General features: G+C 41.4%; 1 protein-coding gene across 1 annotated transcript in view; it reads left to right on the top strand.

Moving 5' to 3' along the window:
• The window catches only part of myo1d (myosin 1D), a 130,565-nt gene that overhangs the window by 70,619 nt on the left and 40,889 nt on the right, over positions 1-19,057 (top strand). The window contains exons 17-20 of the mRNA XM_037691633.1: positions 12,625-12,848; positions 14,736-14,874; positions 17,436-17,540; positions 17,715-17,828. Of these exons, the coding sequence (XP_037547561.1) occupies positions 12,625-12,848; positions 14,736-14,874; positions 17,436-17,540; positions 17,715-17,828 (582 nt within the window). The remainder of the gene's footprint in view (positions 1-12,624; positions 12,849-14,735; positions 14,875-17,435; positions 17,541-17,714; positions 17,829-19,057) is intronic.

Raw genomic sequence — 19,057 nt, 5'->3', positions numbered from 1 at the left:
TATATATATATATATATATATATATATATATATATATATACATATATCAATTTATTACTGTACTCCTAATCATTATTAGACCTTCATCAGGCCAAAAAGAATTATGAGTTGGATTAACAACTAATCACATCTACATGTCTAAAGGGTTTAATGAGACCATAAATACCTCTGCACATCATTTAAAAATAACCGGTCATAAATATATTATTGTCTTTACTTCCTTATAATTTAATGATCACAGCCAGTTTTGAAGTCTTTCAAAATGCGTTATTGCAAACGAATATATTTCAAAAACATGCACAACACATAGGACTTCAGTTGTTTTTATATTTTCATTTAAAGGTGTTTAAATCTGCTCGGAGTATTGATCCGGTCACGTGTCACTGGTTTGAGGATTCTTCCTTCAGGCGAGAATGTCGAGATCTTCATGTGTTTATGCTTTGTTCATTGACAGGTGTTGGTCTTTGTGTGCAGAGTCAGATTTCTGGTAGATGTACAGATTGCTTTGTGCACGTGTGTACAGATTGCTTTGTGCACGTGGACTCTGTCTGGGTTTTGAATTCGGGACGTCCTTTCTGAGTCTCCTGGATGACTCAAGTCGTTTCTGAGCGACAGCTGTGCAGAAACGGCTTCAGCTCGTCGACAGTGAGTGGCTGTTTGAGCGTAGAGAGTAAATCATCTGAACGTCCGGCACCTGAGAGCTGCGGGACGTGTTGGCACATTCCTCCACACCGCGCTGCTTTCATGTGCACCCCAACATCAATGCTTGATCCGAGGTAAATTAGCTGCTGTGACGGATTGATTGGTTGACCTTTGTATTGATCTGCGTGACCCGTGGGCTGCTCCGTCCTCCTCTCCCTCAGGGAAGTCCTATCTTGTATCTCGTTGTAAGCCAGCTTTGATGATGAGGGGAAAGCCCAGAAGAGATGCAGCTCCTCCATCATTCATCACAGCAGGGTCTGCGGTGTCGAGGAGCGCTATCCATCAGGCAGTGTTGACTTCACGTGCGCGCTCACTCGTATTGTACTCTCTAAAAAACGAACAAAAAAATCAAATAGTGGTGTGACGGCAGAAGTGGCTCCTGCATCCATCGTTCTGCGACTCGAACAGAAATCCCAGCTCCATTGGATCTGCCGTGCCAGTCTCCTTATCAGCACCTGGCACACCATCCGGCCTCACGCCAAGTCTGCCGGTGCGCCGTGGCCGCTCCGACACGCTCCTTGTCCCCGTTTGCCTCACAGATTCATAATACCCATCAAATGGCACAATCGGTGATGCTGCACGCAGCTTGAGTGACAGCTCACTGACCAAGAGAACACTCTTTACAAAACAAAGCCTTCTTTTTATTTGTTGTTTCCAAAAATGTGTTTTTTTTGGAACCAAACGACCCAAACACTGCAGGAACTTCTCTGCACATGGCAGGAAAGAAGAGTCCAAACTGTAAAACGCAAAGATAAACTGATGAAAAGGAGCAGAAACTGAATCATTCATGTGGACGGACTAATCTGCGTCGTGTCGGTGGAAATACGTGGACGTAATGGAGGATTTATGCCAAGTTATTTAAACACAGCTGCCATTTTTATTATGTATTTAATCTTATTTCAAATTTAAAATGTAAAATTTCTCACTTTAAAAAAAAAATCATTTGATGTACATTGTTGATCTTTTTCTGAAATAGTTGTGTTTTTGTATATCTAAAAGTTTAATAAAATTATACAGTAGTTCCTCGCTCTGTCGCGGTTTTTCAAAATAAGATTGGACACGACACACGATTGGCTGATTGATGGATGAGCTGCACGATTGGCGTGGAATTTTTTTTTAAAATAATAAATTATTTTAAATTATTTAGCACCTCTGTGCAGCCCGCACTGCATGATAAGCTTCCTCCTGCAGCTGATCAGCTGTTCACCATGCAGCGCTGAGAAGTGGGCGTGGCCAAGAGCGCTTGCAGGTGGCTGAGAGCAGAGGAGGCAGAAAGAGGGAAATCATGACATGACTCAGAGCGTTTAGAATTTAGAAACATTGTTTAGAATACTGCAAGAGTGTGGGAAGGATTTAAAACACCTTTACACACACACACATATATACATATATGTATACTGTTTGTATATGTATAGTAAAATAAACTACTTACTACTTGTGCTGCTATTCCTACTTTTTTCAGAAATAGATCTTGTTTAACTCTGAATGCCAGAAAACGCCTTGTAACCACTACCTTCCTACCAGTCATCGACTACGGTGACATTATTTACATGAATGCCCCTGCCAGCTCCTTGCAGATGTTGGATGCTGCAGATGTTGGATGCTGTCTACCATGGTGCAATAAGATTCATAAACTACTGCACCCTGTACTCATTGGTCAATTGGTCATCATTGTCTACACGTAGGCTCTCACACTGGTTCATCTTCATCTATAAATCCCTCCTTGGTCTGCTGCTATATCTCCTCCCACATGTCACGTCATCAGTGCAGTTACAACATGCGCTCTCAGGACATCATTACCTGCAGCGTTCACTCAGTGCGGACTGAACTTGGAGAAAAGGCCTTTTCCTACTCGGCTCCTGCACCTGGAACATCTTGCAACAGGAACTGAAGTTGTCCACCTTGATTTCTTTAAGGGGTTTCAAACATTTGATGATGTCAATAGAAAAATCAAAGCAAATATGTTCTTGTTCTTTAGTATTTCACCCTGTTTTACAACACCTGGATTTATTGTTTTGTACACTACTCTTATTTTTACTCTAGTTTATTGTTGTCATTGTTTACTGTTATTGTTGTCTGCACTTTATATGTTCTGTCTGGAGCAGGTCTCTTGTAAATGAGTCCCTGTGGCTCATTGAGATTAGCCTGTATAAATAAAGGCTGAATGGACGAATGTTTGGCTACAAAAACAGCCGAAGTTGAAAATATGTCACCATCAGTGCTGTTTATGAAAGAACTGTTTGGAGTGAAGTCTAGAAGTTTTGATGTGTTGGTTCATATTTACGCTCAGATTTGTTGAGTAAAGTATGCAGATGAAAGTGCTCCGTTTCCATGTGGACGCAGCGCTGAAACAATTTAAAACAAAACCTTCGTGGGTTCATAAAATACCGTTCCAGTGTGGACGGGGCCCAAGTCGGAGAACATATTTCTCTGCAGCGCTGCTCTCTGTTTATCCCCCTTTAATTACCATAATGTCCCGGTCCGTTGAGGTGGGGGTGTTGCTGGAGGACGAGGAGGAGCGACGTGATTTAATCCTCCATCCGTCGCTCCTTTCTTCGTACTCCTGTTGTGCTCCCAACACTTTTTTTTTTTTTTTTATCATTCCGGGAAAGCTTGCGTCCATAACAGCTGATGGCTCTGCGTGTTTCTTTGTGTGGTTCTGCACTAACGCAGGAAACGACACAAAGCCGATCAGCTCTACTTTTAGAAGCAGGAATACCACATTTCAGCATAAACACAGATGATATAAATTATCCCCCCCCCCCCCCCCCACACACACACACACACCCCAACGTTCTCTGTGTTACAGATGAATATTTCATAAATTCCAGCTCAGCCATCCACATCACGGTACCTGTCAGGGTTTGTCAGAGGAGTGATGGTGACAAGAACCCCCCCCCCCCCTCCACCCCCACCCTTGTCTATTCTGAGCTACAGTTTTAATTGCTTTACATAGTCTGTGTGTAAAACGAGGTTTAAGGAGGGTTTTGTTTCGGGTCACCGGCTTTTATAACGACCACACGGGGCTTGTCTGAGCAGGACTTAAGTGAAAAAGTCCACAAGGGTTGGAGACCTTAATTTGATTATTTCTTTTTATTCCCAGAGGGTGAATCATGTCGTAAGTCAATGAATAATGTAGCCATTTAAATCTTATTGTGTGAGGATGTGAACGGGTATTGTGTGGGTGACTCCTTTAAAAAGCAGAAACAGCTGAGAACTGATGTGTCCTCAGCAGAAACATGACCCATAATCCTGTGATCCGTCATCGGCCTGCAGAGGGTTTAAAAAATCAAGCACAGCTTTCACCTTCACCAAACTCACCGCTGCACTCCAGAGCACGAAACTGGTTTTGTAACGTTCACTCGGCTGAACAACTAATACATTTTCAATAAATGTCACTTGTTTTCCTTAAATGTGATTGTAAGGACTAGTTTACCACATTTATAGTGTTTCTTATAAAGTTAAGCTTTTAGAAACAAAGACGTTAAACTCATGTTTTAACATTTATTATACGGTGGAAAACGTCAGGAAACAATGGTATAAAACACGTTATGTACAGCCGTTCAGAATATAAAATACACTTTTTGTTACCAGCAGCATGTTGGAGTTCCTGGAGAAGCTATTTTTAAACTAATCAAACAAAAAACCCAACAAGCTTGATGTCGTTCTAATACTTTGGTGTTTACAAAAATAAATTAAAGACGACATTTTCCCTTGAATAAGTTGTTTTATGCTCTAATGATGCACAACGTGGCTTAGGCAACAACCGTTGCTCTGAAAATGACAAAGTAAACAGACTGGATTAAAAGAAAAGACCTTTAGAAAGTCCTGGACAACTGTTATTCCAGACCACATTAGGAAATCCAAATATTTTTTATTTAAAAAGGAGGTTTTATGTTGTACTTTATGGCCCTGGGAGGTTTTGTTCTACCCCAAACTGAGCTTGTACAACTGTGAGGTAAAACCATCGGTGTTTAGCAGCTCAACAGCTGCGGTGGGTTTTTAATACGACAAAAAGCAGCACTGGTGGAGGACGCTCTCTGAGAATGTAGCTTTAATCCTCTAGATATTTATTCTAGGAACTAAGGACGCGTCAGCCACTGCACTCTATTATACTCTGTTACACAGTAATCACAGTTTCTGCTGAAATATCGGCTGTGCAAATATACAGTAATACAAATAAGTAGCAGTTCATTTCAAGACATACAAGAAATTAAAACAATACAAGTTGCATACAACAATGTCAACTTGTGTCCCTCAAAACGTTTTGACCAGATTTCATTGTGTGAACATTTTACGAAGCATTCATTCTACTATGATCCATTTTTCTTTCCATACGTTTTTCAGCATCTTTCTTGATCCACAGTTTTTGTGCTGTTTCAACAAATCACAAATCAAAGCGTTCAGCTCTTTCAGGAGAAGGATGCTATGACTTTTGGTGTTGGTGCAACTTTAGCTTGTTGAAATATTTAGCCTTTGCTGCCATTTTTTCCTCATAGAAAATGAATTGAGCTCATTTTACATCCTTCACATCTTTAAATCAGTTTACAGCCTTTTACTGCTCCGTTCACATTTTGTTCTGCTTCAGCTTCTTTCAGCTTCCTTCTGCAGATTTACCCTTTTTTTCAGCTAATTTCAGCTAATTACTAATAATAATAACTAATGCTGTTTTTTTCCCAGCTGTTTTGTGCTCCTTCCAGATTATTTCTGCTAACTACAACATTTCTGTGCTCCTTCTAACTTCTTTTTGCTAATTTCAGCTTATTTCTGCTTTGTGCTACTATTTAACTGTTTTTTTCTAATCTTAGTTTTTCAGCTAAATTCACATTTATGGCACTCATTTCATGTTTTTTTTCAGCCTAATTGAGCCAAAAAAAAGTGCTCTTTCCACTTCCTTCTGGTAATTTAAGCTTCTTTTTGCTTTTTTAAGCTACTTTTCAGCTGTTTTTTTTTTTTTTGTTCATTTCTGCATTTTTCAGCCTAACTGGACAAACATGTTCTTTCTGCTTCCTTCTGCTAATTTAAGCTTGATTTACCCTTTTAGCTATCGTTTTAGCATTTTTAGCTAATTTCAGCTGTTTTCAGACAAATTCCAGGTTTTTCATGGTCATTTCTGCTACTTTAAGCCCAATTTACTTCTTTCTGCTAATTTAAGCTTGTTATGCGCCTTTCAGCTTTTTTCTATTAGTTTCAGCTTTTTCTGCCATTTCAGCTACATTTTAACTGTCTTTATGCTAAACTTAGCCTTCTCAGCTCATCTCTTAGCTCATTTCAGCTCTTTTCACTTCCTTCTGATAGTTTAAGCTCATTTCCTAATTTTTGTGCTAATTTCTGCTCATTTAAACTTAAATATGAGTTCTTTCTGCTTTCTTCTGCTAATTTAGGCTTGTTCTTCCATTACAGCTACATTTCAGCATGTTTTAATTTCAGCTGTTTTTCTGCAAGTTCTTTGGCAATAAGCATTCACTCTGCATTTTCGCAAGAAATGCAATTTCTCTAGTTTTTTTTTTAGCTCAAGGGTCAGACCGTAAGCCACGCCCCTCCGGTCTACCTGACCCATTTACCTGTTGGATAGGGCCTCTTTAGTAATGTCCCATTTCATCACATTTGAATGTTTCACATCAGCTTGAACTTGTTTGTTTCACCTCATCGGAGTGCATCAGGCTGGAGGTGAACATTTTTAATTGGGGGTGTTGAATGGAGGGGTGGGGAGTCTGTACCGTTATAGTGGTGTTACTGGTCTGAGCCTCTGCCCAGCGCGTCTCCCCCTGATGGGAAGTGGTTCGAGCCCGATGCAGCTTCGCAGAATTCTGTCACACAGTCTTGATTTTATCTCCCCACAGCCCAACGTGCGCAGGATGTCACTGAAAAGGAGCGTCCCCTGGAGGATGTGGAAACTCGGGCGTTAGATTCCAGTCGAGTGTGTCGGAGGTGCAGCCCAGCCCGTCCGTCTTCTCATTAGTCTTTCCCTGTCAGTGCTGTCAAGGTGAACAGTTGGTTTGGGTTGAACCCCTGACATCATCAGAACTGCTGCGGGGTTCTGTTTATGTTCTGCTCAACAACTCAGCAGAAACCTTCCAGTTTTACCAGTTAACCCAGCACAAATAATTTGCGGACACTTTTTTCTGGTGTTAATTTCTCATCCCGAACACCAGCAGTCTGTCCTGCTTCGTTGCAACAACGATCCCTGATCTGGGTTTGATGAGCTCATAAATCCAGGAGCCCGGAGCTCGGTGAGGACCAGTTCCATAACCATCAGATGGCTTTACTGGCCCGGAGAGCGAAGCAGCAGACCGTTGGAGGGGGGGAGGGGGGGGGGCTTGTTATTAGCCTGATTTATCCACAATCCCCATGAGTGTCATCTTCATCACTGCAGCCGGTCTGCTACAGTAGATGGCCCCTGCCTTATACTAGCATGCCCCCCCTCGTCCCACTGCAACGATGCTCCAATGACCATGCACTCCTGTAATGTCTGTTCTTATCTGATTTATCGTGGCTTTGTGGTCCTCTCACCTCATCAGTCACTTATGGCTTCAGATCTGGAGTCGGCCTGCGCACCATGTGAACCATGGACCTCCAGCATCTTCAGCCTTCGCTCAAAGTCCAATGTGGACACCGTTTGTTTGCTTTTCTCTGTTCAGTGTGAGTAGACTTGTAACCCTGTGCGTGCGCATGTGTTTTACCTTCTTGTCTTTTTGTCCTGAGTTTTTAAAATTTAGCTCGTGACTGCAAAGACGGCATGAAGCGAGTTGGAGATGAGCTGCAGCTTTAGTCACTTTGTAGTTAATGCTAATAATAAGCTTCATCCAAAAAAATGTAAATATTTACAAGAAAGAAAAGTGTGCTTGGGTTCCCTCTCAGCTACCACTACACCAAATTTCAGCTGAATAGCTCTAAAATGACTAAGTTCTTGTATTTTTTCCCTTTTAGCTAAAGTGGCCATCTTGGATTTTTATTCTTAAATTCAATATTTAGTGGACATTGCTCTTGGTTACCAACACACCAATGAATAACTCTAAAAATTGCTAATTTATAGTATTTTTCCTTTTAGCTCAGGTGGCCATCTTGGATTTTTGATTTTCAGTCTATTAGAGATTGTTCTCGGCTACCAACACACCAAATGTCAGCTGAATAGTTCTAAAAACGGCTGAGTTATCATATTTTTTCTCTTTTAGCTTTGTTTGCAAATTACTTCACCATGTTAACTCGAAACAGTTCGGGCCGCATTAAAGTGATGGAAGAGTTAGATATAAAGTTAAGAAACCCGTTGTCAGTTGGATAATAATGGGTGCTGCCGCTTACTAGGCAGTCCCCAATTAAAGCCTTAATTAAAAGTTATACATCGTAGGTTATTATTGATGCACTTAAAGTAATAACAGTTTAAAATTGTATCTGAAAAATCTGTTTTTGAAACGTTGAACCCACGAGGGTTTGTCTGATTTTAAATTCAAATTTAACGCCAGTTCATGTCTGTTTTACTCGGACAACATTTTGACAGTAGCATCATGAAACCCAGCCTGGTGTGAGTTCCTCCCTGAATGCAGTCAGAATTTAAATGGACCTCCTTCCCAGAGAAATTCCTGAGAGCCCTTGGTTCCTCCCTCGCTGCCATCCTGAGCACGTGGGAGGCTCATCTCGGGGAACAATCGGTGATGAAAATGTAATCGCTCTCCGCTCTTTCTCATGCATTATGTACGAGACGGTGCAGGGTGGTGAAAACAGGACGAGGTCGTCAATCGTCATTTATCCAGAGAAACCATGTTAGAGATGTTCGCCAGCACAGCAGTGGAGGAACAGTAACGGAGATTACACGAGCAGAAACAAAAATAAAGTTTCACCTTACAGAGCTGAGTACTGTCGGCTTCTGTTTATTAATTTGGTCAAAATCACGCAGCATATTATTAAATCACCCTAAACGATGTAAAACATTCCAGCCTGGTTTCTGTAAATTCTTCAATTCTTTCCATGTGTACATAAAGTTAGTGCCTGCCGTTATGAAACGCAGGCCATTGTGTAATGTCCTGTGTCTGTTAGCAAAATATTGTATGAACTATAAGACGGGCTTAAATGAGAATCAGAAAATAATCATTTGTTGCACAACTACAGCTGATTAACTTTTGGAGTAATGCAGATTCGAGATGGATGTTTGCTAATAAACGTTAGCAATCACAGAAAGGTCTAACTCGGTTAATTTTACAGATACTGAGCTAATCTTAGTGAGTTAGTCTCTGGGAATCATCCTCAACACCTAATCTGAGTGCTGTTCATATATATTCAATTCAAATTCAAAAATACTTTATTAACCCCAAAGGGAAATTATTTGTTGTTGTAACTCGTTATCCTCATTTCATTAAGAGATGTTATAGATGCTGAGGTCTGTTGACAAGAAGGATCTCTTGTAAAGGTCCATCCTACAGTGGATCCTAAGAAACTGGCTGCAGATGCCGTCTGATCCGTCCACCCAGTCTTGGCCAGCCTCCCGGCCCCCCCGAGCTGTAGGACCGCCTGAATGCTGGGGAGAACTCCTCCCAGAGCGATGGTCACTCCTCCCAGCAGTCCGCCGAGGGACGATCCTGTCCTTCCGCTGTCGTGAGCCGTGTTTCCTGCTAGTTCCAGGATCTCAGTGGTCAGGTACTCGAGCACAGCTGGCAGGTAGATGAGAATGCATCCACAGAACATCCTTTTCAACTCATTTGAGATTTGGGGCTGTAGTTGAGATATTATTTGAGCTTTTGAGATGTTAATCAGCTGCTCCTGGTTGCAGAAACTGCCTTGTTGCCGTGGTTACGCATCATAAGAAATGTCCAAAACTAAAAAAAAGTTTCAGTAAAAATCCTTCCAGCTGCACAGCGTCTGATACCAGAGGAAACAATCATCCAAAAAATGTGATTTACATCCAGAAAAAGAGGAATTAAAGTTTCCAAAAGCAAAATCTCAGAATGAAAGTAACAGAGCTGCTCCAACATGCAGCCACCTTCAGCGGCGCAATTCTAGAACATCAAATCTTGGTATATAACAACCGGCCTCCCCAATAATTTGTGGAAACTGCATTTTATTTTATTTAAAAAAAAATTTTTTTTGCTTGAAAGTACAGTAGTCCCTCGCTCTATCATGGTTTTTCAAAATAAGATTGGACATGACACACAACTGGCTGATGGATGGATGAGCCGCACAATTGGCATGGAATTTTTATATTTAAAATAAATCATTTTAAATTATTTAGCACCTCCTGCACCTTTGTGCAGCCCACACTGCTGCAGGATTAACTTCCTGCTGCAGCTGATCAGCTGTTCACCGTGCAGCACGGAGAAGTGGGCGTGGCCAAGAGTTGCAGATGGTTGAGAGCGGAGGGGGCAGGGAGCTGAAATCATGACATTCTGTGCTCTTTTAGAGCGTTTAGAGTTTAGAAACATTGTTTAGAATATTGCACAAGTGTGGGAAGGGTTTAAAACTAAAATAAACTACTACTTACTACTTGTACTACTATTCCTACTTCACGGTTTTTCACTGACCACGGAGCTTCAGGGCACGGATCCCCCGCGATAAACGAGAGACTACTGTATATTTTTCTGAAATGGAGTGGCCAAATATTATTCTGAAGCGGCCAAGGCCACCACTGGCCACCCCCTGGCTCTGCCACTGCTCCTGGGGTTGGATAAAATCGCTCCCTCCACTCGCCTGGACTCATCGCCCTGCGCTGCCTCGGACACACAAAGCAAGAACCTCCCTCTGTTCTTCTACAGCGTAACTCCTACTCACTGGAATAACTTTCACCAAAAACATTCAGGTTTCTTCCATTCCCTGTTCAGTTCCAGTCCAGAAAAACACTCATCTCCAAAACTGCATGCGTTTACTTTTTAAATCCCTCATCTGCAGGGAACATCGGTGCCCCGCTCGTCAGCTCTGGTCTGAAAGATGGCGGGTGATATTCCATCACAGACTGTTAAGCCTTTAAGTAGGTTTCTGGACTCTTTTTATTTTCTGGACACATAATAAGCTCTAAACTTTTATTGTTTGTAGTTTCAGTTATCTTTTACTCTGCTGTTGCACCTCTGGTCTCATCAGTTGAAAAACGCCTGCGCCACAGTTTCAATATGCAAATGTAAAAACATAACTTTCTTTTTTTTTCAAAACTGCTGGCCTTCCCTGCATTATGAAAGATGAAATATTCATGATTACTCCGCCTTGCAGTAGAATCATACCCAGCACTTTGTTGGATTGCCTTAAATTTGTGATTGCTAGGTTTGTGACACTGGATTAGTGGACATGAAGGAATATTTAGGAGGTGCACACGCACAGCTAAATGAGTGTCTGTGTGAATGGGAGGATACGGTACAAGCTGGGCGTACGGTAGTGATTTCAGAGAGCTTGGATTAGACGCTGTGGCTCCCCTGGGCCCCGCTTACATCTATTATTCATGTTACGGGCTGTAGCCACTCGACTCGTGTTTGTTTAGAGCCAGCTTTGTTTTTGTTGTTTTAGCCCTTTTTCTGTCTGAATGCATGTTGTCAAGGACTCGCAATGAAAAATAAACACTTTTTTTTATCATAACGGCAAACCAGATTGAGTCCAGGGAGTAAATTATTAGATTAAACTGAACTATATAATTTAATTATGAAATGTCATTGTAATCAACCAGTGTTCGTGATCTAAACCGCTTTAATTCAATTTATTTCAGTGGATTTTTTTTCTGTCAAAGCTTGTTTCAGAATAAAACATTATTCTTTATGCTTCACATTGTAGTAATGAGTTTATGATTTTTAAAGTGTGGGTCAGTAAACTAATAACTTAAAGTGTTGTTGAGCATAAAAGATGTATCTGTGTAGATTAATTTCCTTCCAAAGGTATTTCATTCAAATTAAACTGGTTACTCTGAATTTTCACCATCTTTCTTCATTAAAGGGACTCACTGCAAACCATGTCAAATATGAAAAGGTTCTCCAAAAGGTGCAGTTTGAAGGAATTTACTCTGGTAGTTTTCCAGATAAACACGTGTGCGGTTCTTAACGCGGGCCCACACTGAATGTAAACAAAAGCTGAATCTGTCAAAAGCCACATGAAAGCTTGTCATGTGACCTTCGTTAGATCAACTGTAAACAAGTAAACAGATATAACTGTTATGTTTAAAGTTTGACTTATTTTCAATCACTTCTGATCTTTTCATATATAAACAAATATTCTAGTTGACATCTGGTTCCAAATGTTTAATTTAGGATTTAGGAATTTAAGGAAAAGTTAAATTTTTCAAGACTTCACAACGAGGACATTTAAAATCAATGTGATTGTTCTGAATATTTGAGTTTGCTTTGGCTGCCGCCGAGTGCTTCGTGTCAACAACATGCTGGGAAGTTTGTTGTGGTTTTACAAGCTAAATGCAGCCGAAAGTTTTTATTAATTACTGTACGGTGTGCTGCCAAAGTTTTAAAACCCAAGAAAACATCAACTTATAGAAGACTAGGTTGTTTTGTTTGGCCGGTTTACACCATTCACTTGAAATCGCTCACAAAGTCAACAGATCTGCTGCACTTATCACATTTTTAACAGTTTCCATTCTGAGCCATCAACACACTTTTAAATTGATTAAAGTTGTGTTTGATTGTCTGCACCTTTTATCAAAATATGTCGTAAATCCCGACATATTTTGATAAAACATCCAGAAAGTAATCAATGGATGTGCATCTACAGCTGATTATCATTTGGAGTTGGTACAGATCAAGCTGGCTGCTGAGCCTTGCGTACCCCGGAGTGGCCACACTTCAGTGAATGTGACAGATTTTGAGCTCAGATCTGAGCGTTCTTTGGGACGTTGCGTGATTTTGGTGTTATTTCCCAGACTGGACTCTGCCGCTAAAGGCAGCAGGCAGTATGCGTTTTTTCACCCAAAGCTAGTCCTTTATTTATCTCGTGTTTCTGTGTGTTCAGGTTTGGCGGGGCACCCTTGCCAGAATGCGTTACCGGCGGATGCGTGCCGCCCTCATCATCCTGCAGGCGTACAGGCGTTACAAGGTCAAGTCCTACATCCGCGAGGTCAACCGTCGCTTCAGAAACGTCAAATCCATGAAGGATTACGGCCGACACGTGAAGTGGCCCACGCCTCCCAAAGTCCTGCGCAAGTTCGAGGAAGCGCTGAAGAACATCCACAGCAGGTATCCACACAGAACACCAGACCTCTAAATCGTTTCATCATAAATCTGGTGCTCAGGTCAGCTTAAAAAAATTTGATTTAACTTAAATTTGAAGTAAAACTACTAAATTTTATTCAATTTACTCAAATTCAAACTCAGTAAATTACTCCAGCAGCAGAGAGGCAGCAGGTTTTTTCCAATTATTTAACAGTCAACAATGGTGTACCACAAGGCTCAGTCTTAGGACCCACCATCTTGGTAATGTAGGTCAAAGCATCCCTTATCAGGTCTCTCTTGTAAATGAGTCCTTGAGGCTCAATGGGATTAACCTGTCTAAATAAAGGTTGAATGAATGAATGATGAATCTTTACATTTCTATGCTGATGACACAGTTGTTTATTGTCGAGCTAAAACAGTTGGAAACATTTTCCAGCTTTTGCAATCTGTCTTTGACGTCATCCAGTCAGATTTGTTCCATCTCAAACTTGTCCTAAACGCTGACAAAACCAAAGGGATGTTATTTCAAACATGAAGTCGGTCCCAGCAGTTCTTCCTCTTGATTTTATCCTCAAATGGCGTCCCTTATGAGTTTGTTGATTCCTATAAATATTTGAGTATCTTGGTCGACTCGCAGCTCCATGTGTAAAACTTGGTAAAGAAACTGAAAGTTAAACTGGGTTTCTTTTTCAGAACCAGATCCTGTTTAACTCCGAATGCTAGAAAACACCTTGTGTCTGTGACTTTCCTTCCCTCCATTGATTACGGTGACATTATTTACATGAACGCTCCTACAAGAACCCTGCAGATGTTAGACGCTGCAGATGTTGGATGCTGTCTATCATGGTGCACTAAGATTCATAACTGGCTGTGATTATCGTACCCACCACTGCACCCAGTATTCACTGGTTAACTGGACATCATTAACTTCACGCAGACTCTCTCACTGGTACATTTTCATCTTTAAATCACTTCTTGGTCTGCTGCCTTCATACATCTCCTCCTACTTGTCTCTGTGTGAGTGCAGCTACAGCGTGCGCTCTCAGGACATCATTACCTGCAGTGTTCCCTCAGTGAGGACTGAACTAGACAAAAGGGCCTTCTCCTACTCCGCTCCTGTTTCCTGGAATATCTTACAAAAAGATCTGAAGCTCTCGACCTTTGACCTCTCTAAATGGCTGTTAAACATCTAAGTTCCTGGCAAGAACCAACGCAGACATGTTCCTGCTTTTAGTTTTCTACACCGCCTCGTAATCTAGATGTTTTTTTGTTACATTTTCTTTTAAATACCGTTTTATTTTCACTTGTTAACAAAAATCTCATTTTGTTCACATCCTTTATGATCGTCTATTGTCGTCTTTGTTGTCCACTGTTGTCATCACTCTTTGTTAAAATCAGGTCTCTCTTGTAAAGAATCCCTGAGGCTCAATGGGATTAATCTATAAATAAAGGTTGAATGAAAAAAAACAAACTTTTTTTCCAGATTTAAATGTTTTCAAATAGTTTATTTTTAATGAAAATAGCTTTCATGGATTGGCTAAATCTGTCCTGAGATACACACACATTAGAGAAAAGGTGGCCTCGAGTGTGATTTAAAACCAGATGTGTCCTTTTGAAGCAGCTTACACATGTTTCCTCCGGCCTCAGGCTCAAACTGGGCATTGATTTTATTCTTCCTCCATCAAAGGCTCATCGCTGCCTTTCATCCTTTTGTCTGGTCCACAGTTAGAAAAGAGCTTTGCTTGAGAATTATGTTGGCTGTCAGGGTTTGTGAGTCAAAAGGTGAAGGCACAACTCAGCTGCTAGCTCAAGGTTTTCTCAACATGCACTGATGGAGAAAGATTTTTTTATTGAATTTCTTCCCCCTGTGATGAGTTTACTCTTGATGCATGTTGTTGATGCTTCCTTCAGGTGGTGGGCATGGACACTGATCAAAAACCTCTCTCCAGAGGAGACTCTGCAGGTCAGGGCCAAAGTAGCCGGCCTGGAGGCCCTGAAGGGCCAAAGGGTCGACTTGGGCTTACAGAGATCCTGGGAAGGAAACTACATGGTGAGTAGGTCGAATTAAAGACGTACTGCACAGAAACAATTGTTTTAAATGCCTTGTATATTATTTTTTTTATTACCTAGCTTCTGGTTTCACATAAGTTAGTTTTCTTTTTCAGAAATAAACGATAAAACAGCTTCTTGTGTTGAAACAAAGTTGCTCTTTCTGTTGTGCACAACAACATTTAGATGTTGGATTTTACAAACCTCCTCAGAGTGAACTAAATTAATAATTTCATGCCGTGTTTCAGTGACTACATTCTGTCACTTTTGTGTAAATGTTGCCTAAAGCTCGTCGTGTTCAGAGGCACCAATGGCAGTGAAAGAGCAACATGTTTGGAAACATGATTTTTGTGTTTTGCAAGACAAACAGCGTATTAACCTCCTAGGACCTGGCATCCACATATGCCAGAGTTCAGGTCTTAGGAGGTTAAAGTATAATCTAAAAGACTGTATAAAGACCATGTCTGAAGAGAAGCACAAACGATGTTTAAATGGAAACATGCAGACGCTGTTATTAAGTATCGCAAGTAACGAGCAGAAGCAGAAGAGGATCAACATGTCTGTAAACTTTATGTTGACACCTTGAAGGTAGTATGGGACTGTTGGAGATCGAGAAGGCCGAAGGTTTGAAAGAAGTGGGGGTAAAGGAAGCCATTTGTATAAAACGAGGGAAACCATCTTTAAACAGAAGAGGAGGTCTCAGATTTCAACTTTCTAAAACTTATAAAGCAGCTTTAGGACTGATACGCAGTCATTTTCACTCCTATCGGGAATTTCATCCATGTCACCAGAGTCCATCTGTGAGTCAGACTAACAAAGACCCTAACGAACCCCTATTGTGAGGAGCGATAGGGCGATCTGCATATGCACCTAGCTTACCTCAGCTTTATAACTCGCTCTGTTCTTTGAATTGAGGAATTTCCTCGGATGAGAAGCGAAACGTCTTCTGTTATAAATAAAGTCCAGTTGTTTTTGTCTTGAACCTTTTTGAATTTACCGTGTCCTGGATGACTGGACATGGTAAACCAGCAGACTGTTAAACTGTTGGGGAGGCAAACTGGACTAAAAGCTCTAGGATTGTGCCGCTGAAGGTGGCTACATGTTGGAGTAGCTGTTACTTTCATTCTGGGATATTGCTTTTGAAAACTTTAGTTCCACTTTTTTGAGGCTTTTTTAATGGCTTTTATTTTATTTTTTTTGGGATGATTACTTCCTCTGGTATCTGATGCTGTGCAGCTGGAAGGATTTTTACTGAAACCTTTTTACTTACTTGTGAACATTTGTTATGAAGCGTAACCATGACAACAAGGTGGTTTTTACAACCGGGAGCAACTGATGAACATCTCAGATCTCAAATAACACCTCAAATACAGCCCCAAACCACAAATGAGTTGTAAAAGAGGCGCCGTGGATGCATCGCCGTCTACCTGGCAAAGGTGCTCAAGTGACTGTCTGCTGAGATCCTTGGAGCTGGCAGGAAACGTGGCTCATGACAACAGGATCATCCCCCGACACCTGCAGCTGGCTGGCTGCAAGCTGCTGAGAGGAGTCGCTCAGGAAGAAGTTCTGCCCAAGATTCAGGTGGTCCTGCTGCCCAGGACGACCAAGAGGCCCGCTGGGTCTGGGTGGACGGATTGGCATCTGCGGCCAGTTTCTTTAGATCCGCAGCGGGATGGACTGCTGTGGGAGATCCTTCCTGCCCACAGCCGTCATCACCTAGAACTCTTAATGAAACCAGGATGATGAGCTACAACATTTAATTTCCCTTTGGGATTAACAAAGTATTCTGAGAAGATTGCATGAAAGTAGGCAAATCTTACGTTGCAGCCTCCCTGAAATTCGACTGTGACCCAGCGATCGGTGAGCTGCTCAGCCGTTTTCTGAGAGGCCACTTTTAGAAAATTACGGTTAATTTTTCTGTGCAAAGCTCACAAAACCGTATTCTTGGCCTTTATCTTGATTCCCACCTTGGATTACGTTGTACTAATCTTAGAAACCTCCCAGATGTTTGATTTAATCTACCACGGTGCACATCTGAAATGAAGCTGGGCAGCATTGGACCAGTTTTATTTTTATCACTGGTGTGGTTTTAGATGTTTGTGGTTCCTCCGATGTTCTCAGTCAGAAAATAACTTTTAGTCTCAAGACAAGTTGAAGTCACTCGAGACTAAATCGAAAAGGGTTTGAGACAACCACAGTTTTTGAAGAAACTTTGTTACACAAATATTTTGAGCAACATTCAAGTGAGGAAGTTGAGAACCCTGCAAACGTTGCAGGACACACACGCAGACTGTTACATGATCGCCCACCTTTCATGGTGGTGGGTGACAAGTATTAAACTGCTTGTTGACAACGGTTGCATTCAACGGGTTTATTACTCCGTGTGACTGAATGACTTAAACAAGATTCAGATATTTTATTTTCAGATAAAACTTTATGATACAAGATCCTTCCACTCCCTTAAGTTGTACGTTTACGGGCGATATACGTTTTTAAGCTTTTCTTCAATTTCATCTAAATGCTGCCGTGTTAACACGAGTTGTTGCGTGTTGTGTTTGACAGAAAGGCGACAGCCCCGACGCAGCTTCATCCTTCACGCTCGTTTCCAGCGAGCTGCAGCGCAAAGACAAGTTCATGAGAGTTTTGTTCTCCTGCAACGTGCGAAAGGTAACGAGCTTTACAAGCTTTTGTTCTCGTCTATCCACGTCTACCTGCAGCAGGTGTGAACAAATCTGAGCTGCTGCTGGACAGCCCCATCTCCCCGCAGGGCGTGTGCACGTTGGCCTGTTGTTGCTCCTGCTGCCTCCTGGGATGACTAATGAGGAGCTCTGTGTTTCCCAGATCAACCGTTTCCACAAGGCAGAGAACCGAGCCGTGCTCATCACCGACCGCCACCTGTATAAAATGGACCCCCTGAAGCAGTATAAAGCCATGAAGAGCATCCCCCTGTACAACGTAAGATACCCCCTTTGTTTACTGCTGCTCTTAAAGCCAACATAGTAAACAAAGGCTCATTAGACACAGAACATCATGGGGCACAGGTTTCAAACCGTCTCCTTGGGTAACTCATGCAGGAGATGTTCTAGAGCAAAATCTATAAAGATGAGGAGTTTCAGGTAAACGAGCAAACACTGACTAATATAGAAGAGTTAATAAAGCTTATACATAGAAGCACTGAAAGGTTTTTCAACATTGTGAATATTAAAAATACCACAAACTTTTGCTTGTTTTTATTGTTCATGTGGGATAATAAATAAATAAACAAACAAACAAACAAAAGAAATCATACAAAACAAAATTAAATGTAAACGCTGAGTGCTGAATGGCTTTGCTGACATTTGTGAAACAAGGCACAAAGCTAAAATCAGCAAAACAGTAGCTAGAATTTTTAAATGAGCTAAAAACTAAAAGTAGCGGTTCAGTAGTTTTTTTCTTCTTCTTCTTTCGGCTGCTCCCTTCTTCAGGGGTCACCACAGCAAACTAACTCTCATGAAGACTTGGCAAATGTTGTTCCACCAGATGTTCTTCCTGACTCAACCACAGACCACTGAGCTACCACAGCCCTCTGTGTGGAGCAGAGAGCTGCTGTCTAGGGCGCCCAGGGGAGCAGATGATTGGGGGTGGGTTAAGGGCCTTGCTCAAGGGCCCAGTGTCGGGCAGATGAGGGTGGAGGCAGATGAGGGTGCTTCACCTATCCCACCCACATTTTGTTCTGGAGAGTTGAACTGGCATCCTTCCAATCACAGGCCCAACCTCTCGAACTTCTGAGCCCCCGCTCCCCATAGTAGCAGTTTGATAGTAAAAAGCTAAAAGTAGCATTTCGGTACTAAAAAGCTAAAAGTAGCAGTTCGGTAGTAAAAAGCTAAAAGTAGCAGTTCGGTACTAAAAAGCTAAAAGTAGCAGTTCGGTAGTAAAAAGCTAAAAGTAGCAGTTCGGTAGTAAAAAGCTAAAAGTAGCAGTTCAGTAGTAAAAAGCTAAAAGTAGCAGTTTGATAGTAAAAAGCCAAAAGTAACAGTTTGGTACTAAAAAGCTAAAAGTAGCTGTTCAGTAGTAAAAAGCTAAAAGTAGCAGTTTGATTGTTAAAAGCTAAAAGTAGCAGTTTGATTGTTAAAAGCTAAAAGTAGCAGTTTGATTGTTAAAAGCTAAAAGTAGCAGTTCAGTAGTAAAAAGCTAAAAGTAGCAGT

Source organism: Nematolebias whitei, chromosome 17 (genome assembly GCF_014905685.2).
Source record: "Nematolebias whitei isolate Nwh7 chromosome 17, NemWhi1, whole genome shotgun sequence".
NCBI lineage: Eukaryota > Metazoa > Chordata > Actinopteri > Cyprinodontiformes > Rivulidae > Nematolebias > Nematolebias whitei.
This window is presented reverse-complemented; position numbering and strand designations above follow the sequence as displayed.